The sequence below is a fragment of the Erigeron canadensis genome, chromosome 8 (genome assembly GCF_010389155.1).
Source record: "Erigeron canadensis isolate Cc75 chromosome 8, C_canadensis_v1, whole genome shotgun sequence".
Lineage (NCBI taxonomy): Eukaryota > Viridiplantae > Streptophyta > Magnoliopsida > Asterales > Asteraceae > Erigeron > Erigeron canadensis.
This window is the reverse complement of record NC_057768.1, coordinates 42,960,849-42,984,158: the sequence shown is the minus strand read 5'-3', so window position 1 is coordinate 42,984,158 and position 23,310 is coordinate 42,960,849. Positions and strand designations below refer to the sequence as shown.

The 23,310-nt window shown below is 32.9% G+C and overlaps 1 protein-coding gene across 1 annotated transcript; it reads left to right on the top strand.

The window, feature by feature from the left end:
* The first annotated feature begins 7,343 nt into the window (after positions 1-7,343).
* LOC122609871 (callose synthase 7-like) lies at positions 7,344-23,242 on the top strand. The gene is made up of 42 exons (XM_043782812.1): positions 7,344-7,909; positions 8,835-8,935; positions 9,076-9,188; positions 9,290-9,377; positions 9,467-9,577; positions 9,710-9,832; positions 10,122-10,211; positions 10,666-10,757; positions 10,852-10,984; positions 11,079-11,213; positions 11,308-11,384; positions 11,469-11,556; positions 11,986-12,108; positions 12,180-12,297; positions 12,826-13,157; positions 13,525-13,577; positions 13,652-13,712; positions 14,135-14,216; positions 14,296-14,345; positions 14,430-14,516; positions 14,949-15,053; positions 15,144-15,259; positions 15,714-15,795; positions 15,898-16,061; positions 16,145-16,268; positions 16,743-16,846; positions 16,936-17,059; positions 17,132-17,283; positions 17,382-17,491; positions 17,574-17,675; positions 17,761-17,829; positions 18,270-18,456; positions 18,529-18,640; positions 19,048-19,170; positions 19,245-19,363; positions 19,485-19,568; positions 19,996-20,108; positions 20,180-20,409; positions 20,729-21,526; positions 21,920-21,970; positions 22,229-22,414; positions 22,789-23,242. Exons 1-42 carry the CDS (start codon positions 7,711-7,713, stop codon positions 23,032-23,034), a joined length of 5,757 nt encoding a protein of 1,918 aa, XP_043638747.1. The 5' UTR covers positions 7,344-7,710; the 3' UTR covers positions 23,035-23,242.
* The last annotated feature ends 68 nt before the right edge of the window (positions 23,243-23,310 follow it).

The following is a 23,310-nucleotide window of genomic DNA, read 5'->3' as shown; positions in this document are numbered from 1 at the left end:
ATTTAAAAATTTGTCGAAAGTATATCGAATGACATCTCTAATGAAAGAGCATGAAATTTTAAGAACACCCATACAATTTTTATAATTTATCGATGTACGGTTTTTGAGATAAAAGATTTTGAATGAATTAGAGGAATAAATGATTTATGGAGGAAAGAGAAAAAAGATGATTGGTTGAGATTTGAGCAGAGAGAAATGGTATTATAGTTATTTTAGATAAATATATAATAGACAGGAGGGGCATTTTGGGAAAGTACTTAAAATCAATATTGAAAATTTCAAATTCAATGTTGAAAATCTAGAAAAAATCTGCTTAATAATATAGTATAGATTATAGATATACTTGAAAAAGAAAAAGATATTTCTTCATGGACGAAAACTTAATGGAAATCGCGGTTAATAGACCCTTAAAAAGGGATTAGTTTCCTAAAATGTAACTATCTTTGACCGAATGTCTATAGTAGAAAAAAACTAAAGTTATGTGTATTGTATGTAAGTAACTTGAAAAAATGTTTATTGTATGTAAGAAAACATACATGTCAACCATATACAAGTGCCACTTGTCATATTGTAATTGGTTGAAACGAAATTCTTACATACAATAAACATTATGTCAAAGTTGTTTACATACAATACACACAACTTTAGTTATTTCCTACTATAGACATTTGTTCAAAGTTTCTTACATTCGAGTAAACTAATCCCCCTTTAAAAATGTTCTATTTTTACTCTTTAAAAAGTTGAATAATCTTAATGAGAAAATATATGATATTTAAAATTTAAAAATCGTTAACATTGAATTTTTGTATAATTTACTCTATATTGGAGTTAGAGTACCGAATACATGGATGAAATAAAAATGTTAACTTTAATATAATTACTTAAATGATACATTAAGGTGAAAGGGTGATTATATTCTCTTACATATGCTCGTTTAGTCCTTTCATCAAATTAATTTTCTTCAATTCTGTTTTCTATTTTGTTCATTAGATGGTTTTACTTTCTTGAAGCCATTAAAAGTTACCCAAATATTTACTTTTCATTGTTATTATTCTTGATGTAGTACATGATAGCTGACTAAATGTTGTATTGTTCAATTCGGATAATAATAAATTAAGTTTTTTTGAGTTTTATTTTAATCTTTATTAATCGTTACTCTGTATGTGATAGTATGATATTAATTTATGTTCTTACATTTGTTTTTGAAAGTCATGCGAATGGTAAGTATGATATTATAGTATGATGGGATGTTAACTTTCATTTTAGGGAGCATAATCGGATCAAAATCCCAGTACAAAAACTGAGGCTCTGCAAACTCAGGTCAATGCACTGATGCTGCAAGAATAACTTCTTGTTGCCGAGAGCGAAGGTATGAGCCCTGCTAATACGATGTTGTGCACTCCTTTATATAGTTTTCCGTTCGAAACAGATGCTGTCAATATGATGTTGACCAACAGTTTTGTTTTTTGTATATGCTCATTTGAGACATTGGAGATGAATTATAGCCAAATTAAACTATTCTAAACCCACCTATACAAAATGTTACTCATGTCTACTAATTCACCTGATAACCCTAGGAACAAGAACAATTTTTGGATGTACGTTGATTACGTTTGTGATGACCACCCCAAATAGTTGTTAAAAACACTTTCGGTGAATTGCTCCTATTTTACATAAGATATTCTTTTATAGATATATTTGTAATATAATTTTGCACTAAATAGATATTCATGGTTAATAATATATATTCTTTTCATTGTTTGATATCCACCAGGTAGTAGGCGGATAAAGAGGTGGTTGAATGAAAAAGAATGATACCGGAATGATATCTACGATGCTCGTTGATGCTCTCCGGATAAAGAGGTAATTGATTATATAATTTTTATTCGTATGAATAACGTTCTAACTAATTCAGTTGGGTTTTTTTTTTTTTTTTATCAATTTCTTAGGCTTTAATTTTGAGTTTGACTTGGGTACCAAACGGTTTTGACTCGGCCCGAATTGGGAAGCATGACCAAAAAATGGAGTGTCAACGAGATAGGTGATAGTAGTAGTAGGTTATCTTTATAAGTCTTTGTATATGTCCCGTAGCAAATATGTCCAAGAATTACATTGGTCAACACAAGACACTATCTCATATATGGTGTTGGGTACTTTAATGTACAATTCTGGAGTATAATTTGGTAGGACTTCTCATATTAATGTACAGTTATACTTTGTGTATATGTGCATATTTCAATTTTGATTTTGACATTGCATTTTAATGTCAATATATATGATTATATTCTTCATATGTCAATATATATAATGAGTAATGGTAAGTCTCTTTTTTTCGTCGTACTATTACATGATAATTACCCTTTAGACTCACTAGTTTTATCTTATTTATTATTGTTTTTATGATTAGATTTGCATGAATGCGTGCGATTAATACTGCCAACTTGGATTTGTTGGAACATCCTGTTCTAATATTCATTACAACTTGGTATGATCATGTTTGGTTGCCAACTAGGCAACTACGATAGATTGAAATGATAAGCGATTAAGCGTAGAACATATTATCTCCAATGTGGAGATTTTTTATATACAGCAAAAGTTTTATAGATACATATTTTTTATACAGTGTACCAAGTATATATAGGCTTTCTAAAATAAGTGGTTGGTTTGCAATCATCGTCGTCCCCTCATCTTGCACATGTTGTATTGTTATCACTTTATGTCGCCGTAACGCGCGGGCACCAGACTAGTTTCCTCTGTATTGGAGTTAGAGTATTAAATACATGGATGAAATAAAAATGTTAACTTTGATATAATTATTTAAAGGGTAAATTACAAAAAGCATACCTAAGGTTTGTTCAAAATTACACTGATCATACCATCAATTTAAAAGTTACGCGAGACATACCCATCGTTGCCAAAAACTTACACTGACCATACCTATCACTAACGGTCGTCTATTTGGCCGTTAAGTCAAGTCATGTGCCGTGCATGTGAGGTATCAAAATCGTAATTTTGTGTATACTTCAGGTATCATCTGTGTAAGTTACCCTAATAAAAAATTATAAAAATATTTATATTTCATTTATTAAAGTAGGTAGATATTGTATATTAAATTCTCACACACACACACATATATATATTAAAAAACGTATTTCAAAATAAAAAATTTATAAAAAAATGTCATCAAACGATATAGGTTTAGGCTTAAGAATTTTAAGGTTAGACTAACAGCTAACCCTGAAACTCAAACCCAAAATGCTACAGGATTGCTAATTTGAGATATATTCTAAAACGGTGACGAGTCTTCGACTTTGATTTACCCCTCTAATATGAGATAGATGTCATCAAACCATACGAGAAAATGATATTGCTTTTTTATTTTATTTTATTTGTTTTGTATCAATAGGGTTCTATTAAAAACAATAAATCATAAAAATAAAATATAATAATATAAAAATGAAAATTTTAGTGGTTTTTTATAATTCTCATCTTTGTTATATTCACTATACATGTATAACAAAACAATAATATATAATAATAAACTAGATTTTAGACTCGTGTCAAATATACGAGTTTACATTGTTATAAAGATTATATAATATTACAGTTAGTTTTAAAAAACTTATATCAATTATTATTCATTATCTACTATATTGGATTTAATGGTTAAAAAGTATAAATCTGTGATTGAAAACAAAAAAGTGTAGATTAAAATAATTATAAATTAAGTATTTACTGAGGGTAAAAAGTGCAAATTATTGAAAACAAAAAAATGTAAATTAGTGATATTTTTTCTACAAATATTAAAATGTAAAATATAGTATTTTAATATATCTAGATAATGATTATTAGGATTTTTAATTTATAATTAGATTAATAATGACATCATCAATTTCCAATTTGATAAAATTGAGAGTTATGATTGGTTAATAAGCTATTAGGTCAGTTGCTTAGGTCAGTTGTCTTTTAGTATTATAAAGATGCATTTTTGCATCAATTATTTTTCTCGATATATTTTTCATTAAAAAAACTAACTTTCTTTTCATAATAAATTTCATATTTACCAAACTTAATAATTGAAGTATAAATAAAACTTTAAAGGTTCTTAATAATTATTTTTATGATAAATTACAAGGATAATACCTGAAGTATGCACGAAATTACGGTTTTCATACCTCACATGCATGACACGTGACTTCACTTAACGGCGAAATAGACGACCGTCAGCGATAGGTATGGTCAATGTAAGTTTTTGGTAACGATGGGTATGTTTCGTGTAATTTTTAAATTGTAGGTATGACTAATGTAGTTTTGAACAAACATTAGGTATGATTTTTATAATTTAACATTAAGATAAAAGGATAATGAGAGGTTTGCCTGATATGAACCTTGCCTGATCATGTATTCTCCAAATGATATGAACCTTTTTAGAGGTTTGACACTGAACAAAAAATAACATGTGTCAAAAATTATAGTCAATTTCGATAATATGATTGCCAAAACATGTTACTTCTTTTTATTTATTTATGAAAACAACTATCATTCATTAAAATAAAAACTAATATTACATTAGAACATTAAATAAACAAAAAACTTAGATAAAAAAAGTAGAACCACTACTCGTCAACTTCAATGTTTGGAGTTAGGCTTGCGACATGTTCCGAAATATCATGACATAACATATAATGCATATTTTTGTTGTGTATTTTCCAATCAAAATTAAGACAAACCTTATGAATGATTGAAGGATTTTCAATGTGAATCGATGATATCGGTGACCGAGGTATCCTTGATTATCCTGTTGTATAAAATAATACATGCATACATCGTGTTAATAATCTTTTGCTTATTCTTCATGCGTGATGTCGTGTTAGGGTAGAAAACTTCATCTTAGAACTCCAAAATGCTCACTCAACATTTTTTCTCGTGATCTCTTAGATTTTTTTTTTATTTACCTACTCATTACAAATAAGTGGATATGCATATGCTTTAAGAATACATGATCAGGCAAGGTTCATATCATCCGCTAAAAAGGTTTCCTTGTTTGTGTTACAAACAATTTACGTTGAAGTCTAACTTAACAGCCTAACCATGCATTTGGAGAGTAAACAACGACGATTGCATAAAACATTTATATCATTGTTCAAATCTGCTACACTGAAATATGTATGCTAAAACCATTAATACTATGACGTCACTACTACAATAATGATTGTCAGGTATTGATTACCACCCTTACAACACTGTCCTCGTAAAGCCATTGGGTAAATTATCCAAACCCATTATGCACATTCAATGCTTCCGATCATGTCAGAAAAATGATGTATTTTTTCGTGTGCCTCATATACACGAGTAATATTGTGGCTAGTTGAAAAATGCATACACTATTCACTATGTAATTTGATATGGCATTGCAAAAAAAAGTATAGACATTCATTAGAAGTTAGCGAACATTGTCAAATTTCATCGTAAATGTTCGGTGCGTTGCCCTAAACTAGTTGTCATATTGCGCACATGCATTTTTCAATTGGTGTGTAGCTTTTTTGCCTTGTCGCATTAATTCCTTCCTGAAACCATTCAAAGTGATTAGTGATAACTTTAACATTTTTTTTAAAAAAATAACTTTGACATATGATACCTAAAATGGAAAGTAGCATCACGAAAACTCGACACATCGGTAAAGCAATTGCTAACCAAAACTTAATTGGCTCGCCTTCTCACAATTTCTCCAAATTGATTTTCTTGTCGTATTAGATAAGCCCGATTCTAAAAGTTCAAACCCATTAGAATCAAATGATGTTGGATCCTTTAGATGTGGGTATGATCGAATATTTAGGTCAAATAATTCATTGCTGGACAAATTTTTTTGTTGCAAATGAATATCACTTTTTTTTTTTGTGTGTGTAATTTAAATGTTTTGGTTGAATATAATAAAGATATAAAAGCATTTATAGATAGAAACTTTTTTTAAAAAAGAAAAACAAAAAAACACACTCCTTCGGCGTTTTTTTTTTAAAATGAAAAAACGTTCAAATGCATGTTACCCAACGCTTTCAACAACTATTTTAATTGGTATCATCATGTCGATATTGCATACTGATGCCGCGTACCTCAAGTTACTGATTCATAAGGGTTGAGTATGTCGCTTACCGATACATGTCGATATTTCATGGCGATGCCTCCTTGCTGATCACACCTTTCGTCTTAACTGCTTTATAATGTAAACGCCCTGAACAAATGTCAGATGTTTGATCATCATACAAATACCGAATATTCTTTTATACTATTTCAGTAGAACCCTACTGAAACCTTATGTTTATATATACTAAAAAACAACTGATCTAACCTCAATTGACTAATCACAATCCCCAATTTCTCAAAATTAATTAAATCAACACATGTCAAATTTAATCTACACATTTTGATTTTCTATCACCAATTTACACTTTAACCTAATTTAAAAATAATCAATTCACACTTTTAGTTTTTTATCACCAATTTACACTTTAACCCAATTTAAAATTAGTAATTTACGCTTTTTAGTTTTTATCACCAATTTACACTTGAACCCAATTTAAATATAATTAATGCCATATTGCATAATGTATATCTAATAACAAAATATAGTTAATTGTAATACTATTGTTATTAGTATTTGTAATCGGACTATAAATAGGATAATCATTGTTCTTATTAGTAATTGGAATCAAAATATATTTATGATACATATTCTTCTTATATAAACCGAACCCTACAAATAAAATTATAACACACGAAATCACTAAAAACTCATGAACCAACTGCTATTTTTATTGTTTATAAGAAATATTGATAACATAAATAAACTTACTTTTTTGCAAGAGATCAATGAGAACTTGGTCAATTGTGTAATTAAGGTTAAAATATTCCGTACCTCAAAGAGTTTGCATAAAGAAACCTTGTTACATCATCCATCCGTGATATGACTTAGCATTTAGTATTTACATTTGAATATCTCAAATCTTTTATTAGTATATTTTTATATTGAATAATTTTTTGTTCCATATACTAATTTTTATATTGATAATGTTGTAAAACCCATTATAAAATCTAGTTTATTTTGATAGAGATAAAATGGGTAATGATCAATCCTCCTAAGTTGTTAACCTAAAAATTCTTGATATGTGAAAAATCAAGAGACGACATTAAGAAAAGTTATTAGTGTTATTCATATTTCATCGTCTAAAGCTATTAAAAAGATTTTTAGGGTAATATATTTAGAAAGATAAATAGATCTACATCTTTAGCCTCCTATATAAAACAGTAGTGTGGGTCATTCCGAAGTGGAAGACAATTCTGTTAACTTTTGTCCCTTCCATTCACAGCAATTGGAAGTGGCGGGAAATGGCAGAAAGGAGCAGTAGAGACCAACAGAGGTATCTCCAAAAAGGAAAAAGAAAAAAAAAAAAGTGCAAAAACCCCAAATTGTTTGTTTATTATAGTTTATTCAATTCGTTTCGTCACAAACTTCAATTCCTTACTTGCTATCAGAGAAACCCTAATTCCAAAAAAGTGAACTTCTCAACCACAAGCAAAGGATCTTCACTTTTACATCTCACTCTCTTGTATTATATATATATATATATATATATATACAATGATTGCTAAATTACATCTTAAGGAAAATTATCATTATTATTATTATCATCTGGTGGTGGAAGTTGTTTGGAAATGGCGAGTACGAGTGAGACCAAGGAAGTGGGACCACCGAGGTCGTTATCGAGAAGGATGACACGGACGTCGACTATGTTTGATCCGAACGGCGATGGAGTCGATAGTGAGCTCGTGCCGTCTTCACTTGCCTCTGTCGCTCCTATACTTCGTGTTGCCAATGAGATTGAGAAGGAAAATGACAGAGTTGCTTACTTGTGTATGTACTTGTTATTTATTTTAATTTTGAAACTTTATTTTTATTAGCTTATGATATGATATTGTTTTTAGAATAGTGTCTTGTAGTATTACATACAACTGGGCTTAAACTTATCTGATGTCATAATTCATCTTCTTCGACAACAAAGCCTTGATTGTCTAGGGTCATAATAATATAACAAGATGCAGGTGATCTAATTGTGCCATTCTGGTGTTTCAAAGTTGCTAATCGCTATTAAACCACATATCCAAACAGATGCCTAAATTCTTATACTTTTTGGTATTTATATATCTTAAAAGTATGTGTCTGATCCGTTCTAAAAAAAAGTATGTGTCTGATACTATTAGCAATCTTTAGACTTTAGGATCTTTAGGCATGGCCCGTAAGGTGTTGATAACAACCGAACGAGATACAAGCTAGTTTTGGAGTTTAAAGGTTGCTTTGTGGTTGAGGATGTCAAATTTATATACAATATTTTAAGCAAATTATGCTGTAAGTTTTCAATGTATTGAATTGTTTTGGTTATGAAACTTTTTTTTGATTAATGTACCTTTGTTTGACAAAGAGGAAGATGCATTGATTTAGATTTTGATTATGATTATTATGTTACTCTGTGGTATTTTTGTGGAATGCCAAATGCTAGTTGTTACGCCATGGTAATATAGACTTATTTAAAGTATGGTGACAGAATAATGCTTTAGTATAAGGAGAAATTGTAGTTGGTATGCAGGACAGTGATGAAAGTATAAGGAAAACGGAAAGCAGAGTAAGATATATATGAAAGCTTGCTAAAATGGTCAAGAAAGTACATCAACAGAAATACGTTAAAACCATGGAATAAATTTAAAACTGTAATTGTTTGGAGATGACAAGGTCTTAAGTTTAACTTTTTATAATCTTGCCTATATTTGATTTGCTGGAGTAGGCCGATTTCATGCATTTGAGAAGGCCCACAGGATGGATCCTAAATCTAGTGGACGTGGTGTTCGCCAATTTAAGACTTACTTGCTACATAGACTTCAAAAGGTGCACATCGGTTTTACTTTTGGTCAAGGATAAGTTAGTTCATCATATCTTACTAATTAAGTGGGGCTGATTGGAACCTTTTAAGTTAAATGTTAAATTCAGAAATTCAGGAAGGAGGTTTAAAAAGTTTCCTGTTACAGGAAGAAGAAAAGACAAAGCCTCAATTAGCAAGCAATGATCCAAAGGAAATACAGAAATTCTACAAGAACTTCTATGAGACAAACATTAAAGATAGCCAAGACACAAAGAAACCGTGAGGCTTGGATTTGATTAATTAACTTTTTAATATGCTAGAGATGCTACCTTATTTAGTTACATGCTCATACTATCATTTTCCTTTCTATTATCTCTAAGTGAGGAGATGGCCAAGATCTATCAAATTGCTACGGTTTTGTACGATGTATTGAGGACAGTGGTGCCTCCTGGAAAAGTCGACACCCAGGTATGATTGGTCTATCACACTTTGAATTCTAGCTGTCATGTAACTCTATATACCAAATTACCCATCTGCCTGTTTATGTGGCATTGCAGACTCAACAATATGCAAAAGCTGTAGAGGAAAATAGAGAACAATATGAACACTACAACATTCTTCCTCTATATGCTGTTGGAAATAAACCTGCAATTATGGAGCTTTCAGAAGTAAATGCACATAAATCTTGTTTCCTTTTTTATCGTTATCTTCATTTCTCATTCCCCCATCTCTCCCTACAAAGTACAAACAAACATGCATAGGACTCTCTTGTATTTAATCCACTATCTATATGTCATTAGATCAAAGCGTCTCTTCAAGCAGTGCGCAAGGTGGATAACCTTCCACTTGCTAGAAGAGTAGGAGACAGAGACAAACCTGTAAATGATATTCTTGAGTGGTTGGCATCAATTTTTGGATTTCAGGTAACTTGTTTTCTTCATCTACTTTCTTTGACTCGTGCCTGCTGTGTTGTACTTCTTTATGGTCTTTCAATCTCACCGCTACTAATCCAGAAAAAAGATCCCAACAAACTTGATTAACTTATAATTTACTACCTTCCTGTTAAGAACTCTTAAACTAAAGGGCGTAATCGTTTTGAATCTCAAAATTTGTTTTGAAACTATATCTTCGTGCTATGAATATTATTCATGACTGTGTTTTTGTGCACGAATTTGACTTTTTAATGAATTCTTCAATATCTCTGAAATGAAGAAAGGAAATGTTGCAAATCAGAGGGAACACTTAGTATTGCTACTGGCAAATATTGATAGAAGGTCAAAAGGAATCGGAGATTATGAGCAGGTAAACTTCCTAATACCTTACTACCTAAATTTTTTAAAAATGGAACTGTAAAAGTGTTTAATATATCTCAAGTTATTAAACTATGATTATATGTATTGTTAAACTAAGTTGAGCTAGGTTTAAAAATGTGTCATTAGTAGGGGGATTACAAGTCCAGTTTATCTCCACTCAAGATCAAATTGCTGATATCTTTACCAAACCACTTGCTACTGATCGTTTTAATTTTCTTCGTTCCAAGCTGCAGGTCGTTCCCCGGCCTTAGCTTGCGGGGGAATATTAGACTATTATTATACGTATTGTTAAACTAAGTTGAGCTAGGTTTAAACATGCGTTATTAGTAGAGGGTGCAAGTTGTTACTTTGTTTTCTATATAGTTTCTCTTGTAATCGTATTCTTCAGATAATTAACAATACAATATTTGGCTTCAATTCAAGTTTACTCATTCTTTTGTTAGCTGGATAGCCGTACCGTAAAGCAGTTATCGGATAAAACTTTCAAGAACTATGTCTCATGGTGTCATTATTTGCACTTCACATCAATTATTGAGTAAGTTGTTATTAAGATTGTGTAGGATGATTCTTGTTTTTTTTAATTCACAATGTGATCTCCAGTTTTAATGTATTTATTCTTTTGTAAAAAGTTCACCCAAGGTTCCACCCAATGCTGATAGGCAGCAGTTGGAGCTTCTCTACATTGCTCTCTATTTTCTTATTTGGGGTGAAGCTTCGAACATCCGGTTCATGCCGGAATGCATTTGCTATATTTTCCATAATGTATGTCTACTTGTAAAGCACCAGATCTTTTTAATTCCAATAATAATACATAATAATGATTTATATAATGATGTTACTACTTTGAATGGATTAGATGGCAAATGAAATGCATGGAACCTTATTTGCCAATGTTCAACCTGTGAGCGGAGGCACATATCAAGCAGTACCACTTGATGAAGAATCATTTCTGCGTGATGTGGTCACACCTATATACGAGGTTATTCGTAAGGTAATACAATCTAAGTCCACCATCAAATTTTTGATTTCTCCAATTTCATGACGTCTTTTTCTAGTGGTTTTTATTGCCTACAATTTGTTGGCAGGAAGCTAGGAGAAATCAAGGTGGCAAAGTTAGCCATGCTTCATGGAGAAATTATGATGATCTTAATGAATATTTTTGGTAATGCTCTTAGTTGTATAATTGGCATGTGTGTTATTGCTTCACTTTTTTAAAAAACCAACCTTTGATTTCTCTCTATTTCAGGTCTGACAAATGCATCAAGTTAGGCTGGCCAATGGACAAAAAATCTGACTTTTTTGTTCACTCTGATGAACCATCACGGTCACATGCAGTACGTATAGATTTAGGCAAATCTGAAGTTTGATACCGTAAAACTTTTATTACGTTACCATATAAATTAGGAAATGATTTATCACAAGAAGTTTGCAAATATGTTAATGTGAGTCAAACCAATCAGCGTTTAGTATGCTTATGAGTTCAAATATAGTTTTTTTCTTTTATATAACTATCCTCAATTTGATTAGCTGTGACTTTTCTGTGCACAATTTGACTGTCCATGGCTGCTTGAGTACAATAACTGAAGCATCATAAATGCAGATTTTGGCAGATTCTAACTCCATAATTAGTGAATACCATTGGGATAAGAGGATATGCATGATGTACAGAGTATCAAGAAAATGATGCATGTTTCTTGTGGTTACATTGCATATGTGAGTTCCCATTTAAGATAGAAATCTTTTCTTTTGTTTTGTAACTTCAGGGGCGCAACCAAGTGGTGTCTGGAAAGAAGAAACCCAAAACAAATTTTGTTGAAGTCCGCACATTTTGGCATCTTTACAGGAGTTTCGATCGAATGTGGATATTTCTTATATTGGTCTTTCAGGTATATAATAGAACCATGCAGTTGGTTAATTATTTCTTTATGTAAATTGCTAACATTCTTCTAATTTGCAGGCTATGGTAATTATTGCATGGCACGAAGATGGATCGATATTTGGAATTTTTGATGAGGATGTCATTAAAAGTATATTAAGCATATTCATTACTTATGCTGTTCTTAATTTTATCCAAGGTACACCCGGCTCCTTTATTACTGAGTCATCTAAGGATTTTCTCTAAGGTAGTATCAGAAATCTGACTGTAGAATCATTAAGAGTGTTTGAAAATCATTAGCATAATTTTCCGGGTTACTTTACCGTTCAGATTATTAATATTAAAATACTTTACATGAATAGGCGAATATAAACTAAAAGATTCTATTCAATGTTATGTTTTTGAACCATAGATCTAACATATACAAACTACAACAAAATAGAGGATTTAATTTAAAGGCCATAGTGGTAAATAAGAAGGATCCATGACTATAGGAATCTGAGATAACTTACAAATTTTAATGCACGATATATGGCCATATAGATCTATAATCTTCAAAGACACAATCAGCTTCAATACCTTCAACCTCAGCACTGCTTCCTTTTTCCTACTTAAGAATGACCAGTCTGCATGGGTTGACTGAAGATTGTTTTACTATTTTTTTTCTGACTTTTTACATTCACAATATCTTGACGTTATACGACATTTTTATGGTTTAATTCTACAGCTACTCTGGATATAATCCTTAGTTTCAGTGCCTGGAGGAGCTTAAAACCTACTCAAGTTCTTCGCTACCTTCTGAAATTTATTATGGCTGCTTTCTGGGTAGTAATCTTGCCCGTCTGTTATTCAAAATCGGTTCCAAATCCGACAGGAGTAGTGAGGTTTTTCAGCACTCTAGGAGGAACTTGGAGGGAGCAATCACTTTATAGCTATCTTGTAGCAATTTACTTGATACCCAACATACTGGCTACCTTTCTGTTCTTGCTTCCACCAATAAGGAGACACATGGAACGTTCAAACTGGCATATAGTCACTTTTCTTATGTGGTGGGCCCAGGCAAGCTCATTACCTGGCATTAGTTTGCATTAGATTTGGCAAGATTGGCGGGTTGGGTAACAGGTTGAAGTAGGCCGGGTCTGGTTGACCCCAAAACACGTTCTTGTCAATGGTCTTCATTTTCTTAAATTCTTAATCCTTTGATTATGATTAAAAAACCATTTTACTACACACTTTATCCAATTCTTTGAAAAAAGGTTTTAAGAGGCTGTATAAAAAAGACTTTCAGCGACTTTGAATGGTTTGATATTAGACACAGCCGAAGTTGACCTGCTCATAAGTACACGGTCAAGATTTCCACCTTTAGTTTGTATTGATGCAAATGTCTTTTCTTCTAATCTAGAGTTTCGATATTTTATTTTCTCAGCCAAAGCTCTATGTTGGAAGAGGCATGCACGAGGACATATTTTCACTGTTCAAGTAAGGTTACACAAGTTATCGATCATTTAATGTTTTATGGAATTGCTTTTTTCTTATTGCATACTTCGTTATAGGTATACACTATTCTGGATAGCTCTACTAATAAGCAAGTTCGCGTTCAGCTACTATGTGGAGGTAGTTTTGTTTGTTTATCATGCAGATCAACGGTTCAACCCGTATAGTCTGATATACATGGTTATCCAAAAATTGTTTCACTATATCATTTTCTATTTATCTTTCAAATGTGTGTACTACCCCATAACCACCACTGCTATCGCCACTGTCGGGGTTGGGTTTACTGTGGTGCAAGTGATGGTGGTAGGCGAGGTTACTAGTTCGGAAGTTGGGGTAAGGACTGGGCAGGGAAGTGGTGAAAAGGTCCGTATTAGAGTTTAACAAAAAAAAAAAAAAAAAGTTTGACCTAGTTGGGCCATAGCACTGATCACGATTTATCAGCTGAATCATGGGTCAGATGAGATCATTAGGCTATCCAATCCCACATAATTTTGTATGATTGTTAATGTTATTTTGTGATTAAAGTTACATCTCCAATGCAGATATTACCATTGGTCAATCCGACAAAGTTAATCATGGAAATGTCTGTCAGCAACTATGAGTGGCACGAGTTTTTTCCAAATGGTAAAATTTGAATATCTTGTTTGGTTCTAGTTTGTTTCTTATAAAGATCTAGTTCCTTATTTATATGAGCATTTTGTAGTGACCCATAATATCGGCGTGGTTATTGCTATTTGGGCTCCAATTGTCATGGTGAGTATACTTAAAATGTATTGGTTCCGATTAAATAGTAAATATATATTATATCTAATCTATGTAGTATAATGGTTGTTTTAGGTCTATTTCATGGACACACAAATATGGTATGCAATTTTTGCTACTATCATTGGTGGAATCTATGGGGCTTTCAGCCACTTGGGTGAGGTTAGTACAGTTTCTCTTTACATTAAATGAATTTCAGGAGAGGAAGATAACATTTATCAATGGTTCATCGAAGTGGCAAATCTTTTACAGCAAACCATTGATCGTGCAGAGTTATTATTAGAGATGGCAATAGAAGTGGACTGATTTAGGATCTGTTTTATATCTAACGGATTATATGGGTCAACTTTACAAATTTAGTACCAAAAGGAACCATGGGTGCAGAGTGACTCAAATTGTATTTGTATTATTAGATATAGATATTTATTCATATTCAGTACATCAGCTATTTATTAGTTTCAACTTTCAAGGAAAAAGGAACAAAGAAATGTTGTTTATCGACCCATCGCTTTTTAATATGTACAAAATATTACCTGGTTTGACCCGTTACCTACTCCACCCATCTGATGACTTTTACTCTTTATTGTTGTTTAGATTCGCACACTTGGGATGCTACGGTCTCGATTTGAATCGGTTCCTTCAGCTTTCAATGAACGCCTTGTACCCATGCAGAAAGAAGAACCCAAAAGAGATCACTTGGTATTGTCAAACTTTATTTTCTTTTATGTTATTTGAATATAGCCATTCATGCTAGAATTTTACACGTAATTATTTTCTTCTTTTTACCAGAATGAAAGGGCTCTACAGGAAGATGATTTATGGGTAAGAAAGAACATAGCAAAATTTTCGCAAGTGTGGAACGAATTTATATTTTCAATGCGGATGGAAGACTTGATAAGTGACAGGTTTAAGCTGTTTTCTATCTTAAACAATAATTTGTTAGTAGTTAGAGGTGGCAACATGAACCCTGTAATGAGTTAAAATAGTTTCAGGTCAGAATAGGTGTTTCTTGTACTAGCCAAAACCGTCACAAACACATTTTATCCGTTCTTTTCTCTAGTTCTATAATTAATTTACTTATTATATGTTATTACAATAATTGCATTGTTCAAATATTAATCTATTTTTTTAAGAAAGCAATTTAAGAGGAGGTAAGCATCTAAATACAGTGCGGGCCACTTTCAATGTATTATCTTTCAACCAAGATTATAAGTTCTACCTATCTGACCTCTTAGAGGTAAAAATATCCCTGACTAACCCATTTCTAGGTAAATGAGTTTGAATTGCTTCTTCAATAGTAATCTAAGAATCAATTTGAAACTCAAGATATTCTTGACACCCTTCAATTTGTTTTGCAAGTGAGAGAAATCTACTTCTTGTACCATATACTGTTAGCAACGTCCAAGTTATCCAGTGGCCACCATTTCTGCTTGCTAGCAAGGTAAAAATCTTCTCTATCTCAGTCTTTTTCATTTTTTTGGTGATTATCTAGAATTTAAATATCAATCATGTTTTTGACTTCTCGGTACTTGTTTAATTAAAGATCCCAATCGCTTTAGACATGGCTAAAGATTTTAAGGGAAAAGAAGACGCAGATCTCTTCAGGAAGATCACTAACGATGATTATATGGGGTCAGCAGTGGTAGAGTGTTACCAAACACTGAAGGAAATATTATCTGGCCTTCTGGATGATGAAAGAGATAAAACGTAATATTTATTTTACTTCAAAAGGTTGTTTTAATTTTTGTCTTTTAATTTCTCTTAATAAGTTGTTTTTTGCTCATATACAGGATTTTAGAGCTTATCTGCCAAGAAATAGAAACTAGCATTGTAGAGGGAACATTTTTGAGCAAATTTCGAATGAGCGAGCTGCCTTCACTTAATGATAAGCTGGAAAAATTTTTAGAACATTTGGTATGATCTATTATTAGTTATCATTGTCACTTAAATAGAGACATGGCAAAGTGGGTGGGTTACTCGAGTTGTTAATCAGTCAAAATGAGTTTGGCTGAGTTGACCCTAAGCACTTCTTGTTCGTAAATTTTAAACATTTAATCATAAATAGGGTGAAACGCCTGATAAAAAGATTGTATAGTTTTAACAATGATCTAATACAGAGTACTCTGAGACTAATTAAAGAGGTCTTTTGCATCAAAAAAATTTTGGGCAACATTCGACCCATTTGACGTGCTTCCAATTCGACCCATTTGACGTGCTTCCAAGTTAGCTAATCATATCTTTTTGTATCTGTTAAAGATATAATGTAACCTAAAATGACCCATTCATAAGTAAATGGGTCAAGTTCGCCACCCCTACGTAGATACTATAAATTCTACCAAGTCTTTCCGATATAAACTAATAACTAATTACCATTTGGGCACCTGCCAGCAAGCAGACGATGTTGATCCTGAGAAATATACATCCCAAATCATCAATGTCCTTCAGGATATTATGGAGATTATTACACAAGATGTAATGAGTAACGGACATGAGTAAGTCTAATTTTTTCAAGCGTCAGTAAACTAAGACGCTCAAATATTATGTATCAAGATATAATCAAATGTTTTTTTCTTTTTTGTAGAATACTTGAAAGAGTGCAATTTCGTTATCAGGATAATGACAAAAAGGAAAGGGATAATGACAAAAAGGAAAGGTTTGAACGAATTAATCTTCAGCTAACTGAGACCAAATCATGGAAGGAAAAGGTATAATCCGGCACTCATACAACAGTTATTAATTATTAATTCTCTTTTAGTATTTCTTTTACGTGTTCATAGGTGGTGAGGCTTCGCTTGCTTCTTACTGTAAAAGAATCTGCAATTAACGTGCCTATGAATTTAGAAGCTCGTAGGCGTATCACCTTTTTTGCGAACTCCTTGTATATGAGAATGCCAAATGCTCCTGTGGTTCGTAACATGCTCTCATTTAGGTCAGTAATCTTCAGTCATATACTTATTTCACTTAAAATTGTCATTGCTTTAGGAATAACCTATAATTAGCGTGTAATCTGACTTGTGTAAACTTTAGTGTTTTGACTCCGTATTACAAAGAAGATGTTTTATATTCTGAGCTTGAGCTTCACGAGGAAAATGAGGATGGAATCACAATTTTGTTTTACCTTCAAAAAATCTATCCAGGTAACTATTAATGTTCAATATGACTTTGACTTCTTTACCCAGATCCAAAGACCGAATTTTTCTATTGCTTATTTAAAACCAGACGAATGGAAGAATTTTGAACAGCGAACTAAAAATAGCAAAGATCTAGCAGAAGAGACGCGTAAATGGGTTTCTTACAGGGGGCAGACACTTTCTAGAACAGGTTTTTCTATTTGTTTCATGCTTGCTTGTTCTATAAGATACACACACATACATATTTCACAGACTCTTTGACATATTGTCTTCAGTGCGAGGGATGATGTACTACAAGGAAGCCCTTGAACTTCAATGCTTCCTAGACTACGCAAAAGATGATGGTTAGTGTTTTTTGTTCCAATTGCTATCCCAACAACCAGTGTTAGGTGAAACATGGGTGAATAGGTCAGGTTGGATAGCAGGTCGATATGGATAAACTTTGAATTTGGGTTAAAACTGGGTGGCTGTACTGGGCGCAAATTCTTTTGAATCCATTGATTAAAAGTAACATACGCGAATAACATGTAGATATGATTACAAAAGCTAATAATATAATTTAACTTCTTTAAATGAAGTGATATAAGGAGGTTTTATGCATATGACTACGCTCCTCCCCGTTCGATCTGTTTCCACTGTATTCAAATCTTTCAACTAAATAATCTACCCAGTTATAGGTAATGGGTTGGATTGCCACCTCTAGCTAGGATGATGTCTTATGCCTACCAATTACAGTATCTTCTCTTAAATAATTATAAGCTAATAGTTATGCTTTTCTCAACAGAGATTTTTACCGGGTTTCGGACATTTGATATGAATAAAAAGCGTGCGGTTCTCAAAGATCGTGAGAGTGCAATGGCAGATTTGAAGTTTACATATGTGGTCTCTTGCCAGATTTATGGTGCACAAAAGAAATCAAGTGCTGACAGAGATCAAAGTTGTTATACAAATATCCTGAATCTCATGCTTACGTAAGTCTTGTATATTGGATCACTAATTTTATGTCAATGATGAATCTTCTAATTAAATTTTGGACTGTTCAGATATCCTTCTTTACGAGTAGCTTATATTGATGAAAGAGAGGACACCAAAAATGATAGATCTCAGAAGGTTTACTACTCTGTTCTAGTCAAGGGTGGGGATCATTTAGATGAGGTAAGAACAGATCCAATTCAGAAAAGTGATATGTCAAATATAGAGGTGGAAAATATTGAATAGTTTAGCTAGGGTTGTGTTTTCATCTCACGGGTTGAGAAAACTCCTTGTTTAAAAGGGGAGTGGGTCAAATGGGTCAAACCAGCCGAAAGTCGACAAAAGGTTATATCTAATGTATACAACTTCCTAGTCTCCTTTATATTATGATTGTAGTATTTTTACTTCTTATAATCATAAATAATGCATAATATGTATATCTTCTGAATGGTCAAGAAGTGTTTGATGGATAACCTAGCCCCTTTTGTCCCTGATTTAAACAAATGAGGCTTAAAGTGTTCTTTTTTTCTTTTTGTTTTTATATTGAAAATGGCAGCTTTAACCATTGTCATGACACACTCGTGTGTTAGGAAGTATACCGTATCAAACTCCCGGGACCTCCTACAGAAATTGGTGAAGGAAAGCCTGAAAACCAGAATCATGCCATTATTTTTACTCGTGGAGAAGCACTGCAGACCATTGACATGAATCAGGTAATTCCAAATAAAATACATCAGCTGTTAAAGTCTAGCAGAAACATGATCCAGTATCTTATGATTTATCATAGGACAATTACTTTGAGGAGGCATTCAAAATGAGAAACGTACTGGAGGAATTTCACAAAGATCATCATGGCCAGCGTAGACCAACCATATTGGGTTTGAGAGAACATATTTTCACTGGAAGGTTGGTGTAAAGTATATCTCAACTTATTATGTTATTTTGCATTGCTTCGAAGTTAGCTATCATTATATCAATAGGAAATAATGGACTTCATCCTAAGTTTTCTCTTGTCATTGTTTTACAGTGTATCTTCACTAGCTTGGTTCATGTCAAATCAGGAGACAAGTTTTGTGACAATCGGTCAAAGGGTTTTAGCAGACCCTCTGAGGTATGATCTTAACAAGGTTTCTGTTACCTCTGCATTGTTGTGGGTCGAATTCATAATACGAAATCTATAACACATAACATTAGCACTTATTCAAGAGAAGATCTCTTGAGTCAACTTCTTAGTTATACCTATTTAGGTGGTAACTCAAGAAAATAATATTATTACACCTAGCATTAGTAGTTAAAAAATGTTATGGTTTATAGGTTCACCTCTTAGCTATAGTGTTATCTGCATTTAGGTGGTCATGGAAGCATTTAATATGAACTAATTGATGATAGAAAGTCCATATCAAACATATACAAGTTTATTTTCAATTTTAGTTTTCCTGAAAAGTATATAGTTTTTTTCAAAACCATTCTAAGTTTTGGCCTGCCGGAGTGCTGGGTCATAATTATATTTCTAAATATATAATTTTTCTAATTTACAGAGTGCGGTTCCACTACGGCCATCCTGATATATTTGATAGACTCTTCCACATAACACGGGGTGGCGTAAGTAAAGCTTCGAGAACCATCAACTTGAGCGAGGATATATTTTCAGGTAAATATTAATATCGTCCAATACCAGTTGACCACTCTATAATGCATTGTTAATTTGGAACACCTATGCAGGTTACAATTCCACTCTGCGCGGAGGTTATGTCACACATCATGAGTATATCCAAGTAGGCAAGGGCCGTGATGTTGGTATGAATCAGATATCCCTTTTTGAGGCTAAAGTTGCAAACGGAAATGGTGAACAGACACTTAGCCGTGATGTTTACCGACTTGGGCGGCGTTTTGATTTCTATAGAATGTTCTCATTCTATTTCACCACAGTTGGCTTCTACTTTAGCAGCATGGTATAATGATTCAGATACTTATATCTACTATAGATTGGCAGGCTTAATGGATTTGCATAAGTTATCTTATTGAAGTAATATATTCGTTTTAAATAAAATTGTTTACGAGATTAAAAGCATCGGAATACAATAACATGTAACCTGACCCATTTGAGTTTAAGCGAATTCTGACCCTTTTATCTAATCTATTTACAGTAAATTGCTATACCTGAATTGACCCATTTTCATATATACGGGGTTAAATTGCCACCTTTGATATACCTGTACATTTTACATTATTACTTGCGTAATAACCTCATATTTCTTTCTTATTATCCAGGTTACTGTGCTTATTGTTTATGTTTTTTTATATGGACGTATGTATATGGTATTAAGTGGATTGGAACGACGAATTATAGAAGATGCAACCATTAGTAGCAACAAGGCCCTAGAAGAGGCTTTAGCAACCCAAGCTGTTTTTCAACTAGGATTACTTCTGGTCCTTCCTATGGTTATGGAAATTGGTTTGGAGAGAGGATTTCGTACAGCATTAGGTGACTTTATCATAATGCAACTCCAATTGGCCTCTGTATTCTTCACCTTCCAGCTTGGCACTAAAGCCCATTACTATGGGAGAACGATTTTACACGGAGGTTCCAAATACAGAGCTACGGGTCGTGGATTTGTAGTATTTCATGCAAAATTTGCTGATAATTATCGGTTATATTCCCGTAGTCACTTCGTGAAAGGGTTGGAATTGGCGATATTACTGGTTATTTATCAAGTTTATGGGAATTCATATCGGAGCTCGAATTTATACTTGTTTATTACATTCTCGATGTGGTTTCTAGTTTCCTCGTGGTTGTTTGCTCCCTTTGTGTTCAATCCTTCTGGGTTTGATTGGCAGAAGACAGTGGAAGATTGGACAGACTGGAAGCGGTGGATGGGGAATCGTGGTGGTATTGGTATAGCACAAGATAAAAGTTGGGAATCATGGTGGGATGCAGAACAACAGCATCTGAAGTACACAAACATAAGGGGCAGAATTCTTGAAATCATACTTTCACTTCGGTTCTTTATCTACCAGTATGGCTTGGTCTATCACCTTAATATAGCACGTGGCAGCACAAGTATCCTGGTTTGATTTTTCCTTCCTCCGTTCATTTATAGAGGTAGAAAAAGTGGCTGATGAGGTGGAATGAGTAATTTGCCAAATGGGTAATTTTGTACGGTTGGGTTGTTATGGTCCATAACAACATTTTTTCATAAACTTAAGATTTAGTGTACACAATTGTTATTTTAATAATAATCTTATAAATAACATGACTAAGGAGTAAGGAGGTTTATGCATTGATATTTGATAGTACACTTTGACCAACTTTCAGTTTCAACTTATTTTACCTTTTGTGTTCTACTTTACTTATTGTATAACATGACTCAAATCTACCGATTCTTAACAAAATAGATTAAAATTGTCGCCTACAGCTTTTGTGTATTCCACAATTTGTTCTCATCAAAAATATAATTTCAGGTTTATGCACTTTCGTGGTTGGTCATGATAACCGCTCTCCTAGCCTTGAAGGTAAGAATGACATGCCTATTACTTACCAATAAAAATGGCGAATCTATCGCTTAATGTCAAAGTAATCCCTTCAGGATCCACTTTTCCCCTTTTAAATAGCATCTATATAGACAATTATGTACTTGTTATTGAAGGCAATTAGTTAAAAAAAAAAGTACTCTAATGAAAAACAGATTGACTTTCTGTAATTAGGCGGTAGAAGTAGGTACACGATGTATTATTTGAAAATAATGGTATGGTGTATGCTCTCTTCGACAGTTGGTATCTATGGGGAGAAGAAGATTTGGCACAGACTTTCAACTCATGTTCAGGATCTTAAAGGCACTTCTTTTTCTTGGCTTCCTTTCAATCATGACGGTCTTATTTGTCGTTTGTGGCCTCACCATCAGTGACATCTTTGCTGCGTTCCTAGCCTTTTTACCAACAGGCTGGGCATTTATCTTGGTAAGCTTACTTTTTGGCGCAATATTACTTGTGTAGAGGTGGCGAAATGGGTGGGTCAGACAGGTTGGGTAACGATTCAAAACATACAAGTTTTGGTGTGGGTCAAACAATGGAACAGTTCAGGTTGACCTTGGATACTTAATCCAAGAATGCTATAAAACTTTAGCACATCTTGGCCGACTTTCACTACTTGTTTGCTACAAAAGATATATTAAAAAATAACGAGAATATATATGGGTTAAAATTCTCAACTTTTACTTTTAGGACGGATAGACCTATATTGGTTAATCAACTTTTTGAATGTTTTGATTAAGATAAAGCAGCAGAATCATGGTATGATACTAATGTTGCTATGTTTTTGTGTAACTTTGAAGATTGCTCAAGCATGCAGGCCTTGTGTAAAAGGAATAGGATTTTGGGACTCAATAATGGAGTTAGGACGTGCTTACGAATGTGTAATGGGATTAGTAATATTTATGCCCATTGTTATATTGTCATGGTTCCCTTTTGTATCGGAGTTCCAAACAAGGTTGTTGTTCAACCAAGCATTCAGCAGAGGTCTCCAGATTTCAATGATTCTTGCCGGAAAGAAGGACAAAGACAAGGCTCCAGCTACTTGATAGGTAAAATCAGTCTGACACCCAATGGGAGTTTTGAAATTAGAATACTAAAATTCAACATTTCAATATTATATAAGTTTCTCAATTTTCATATTTGCCAGATCTAGAATTCTTTTAGAAGTTGTTTGTAATTATATCTTAGATCGGAATATTCTTCCCTATTTTGAAATTCTCATCCTCTCCAACCTAGTGTATCGAAATTATAACATTGATCTAGTAGCAGAACTTATGTTTACTTGCATTAGGTTTCATGTTCAAATCCTCCCTTGGGTAAAT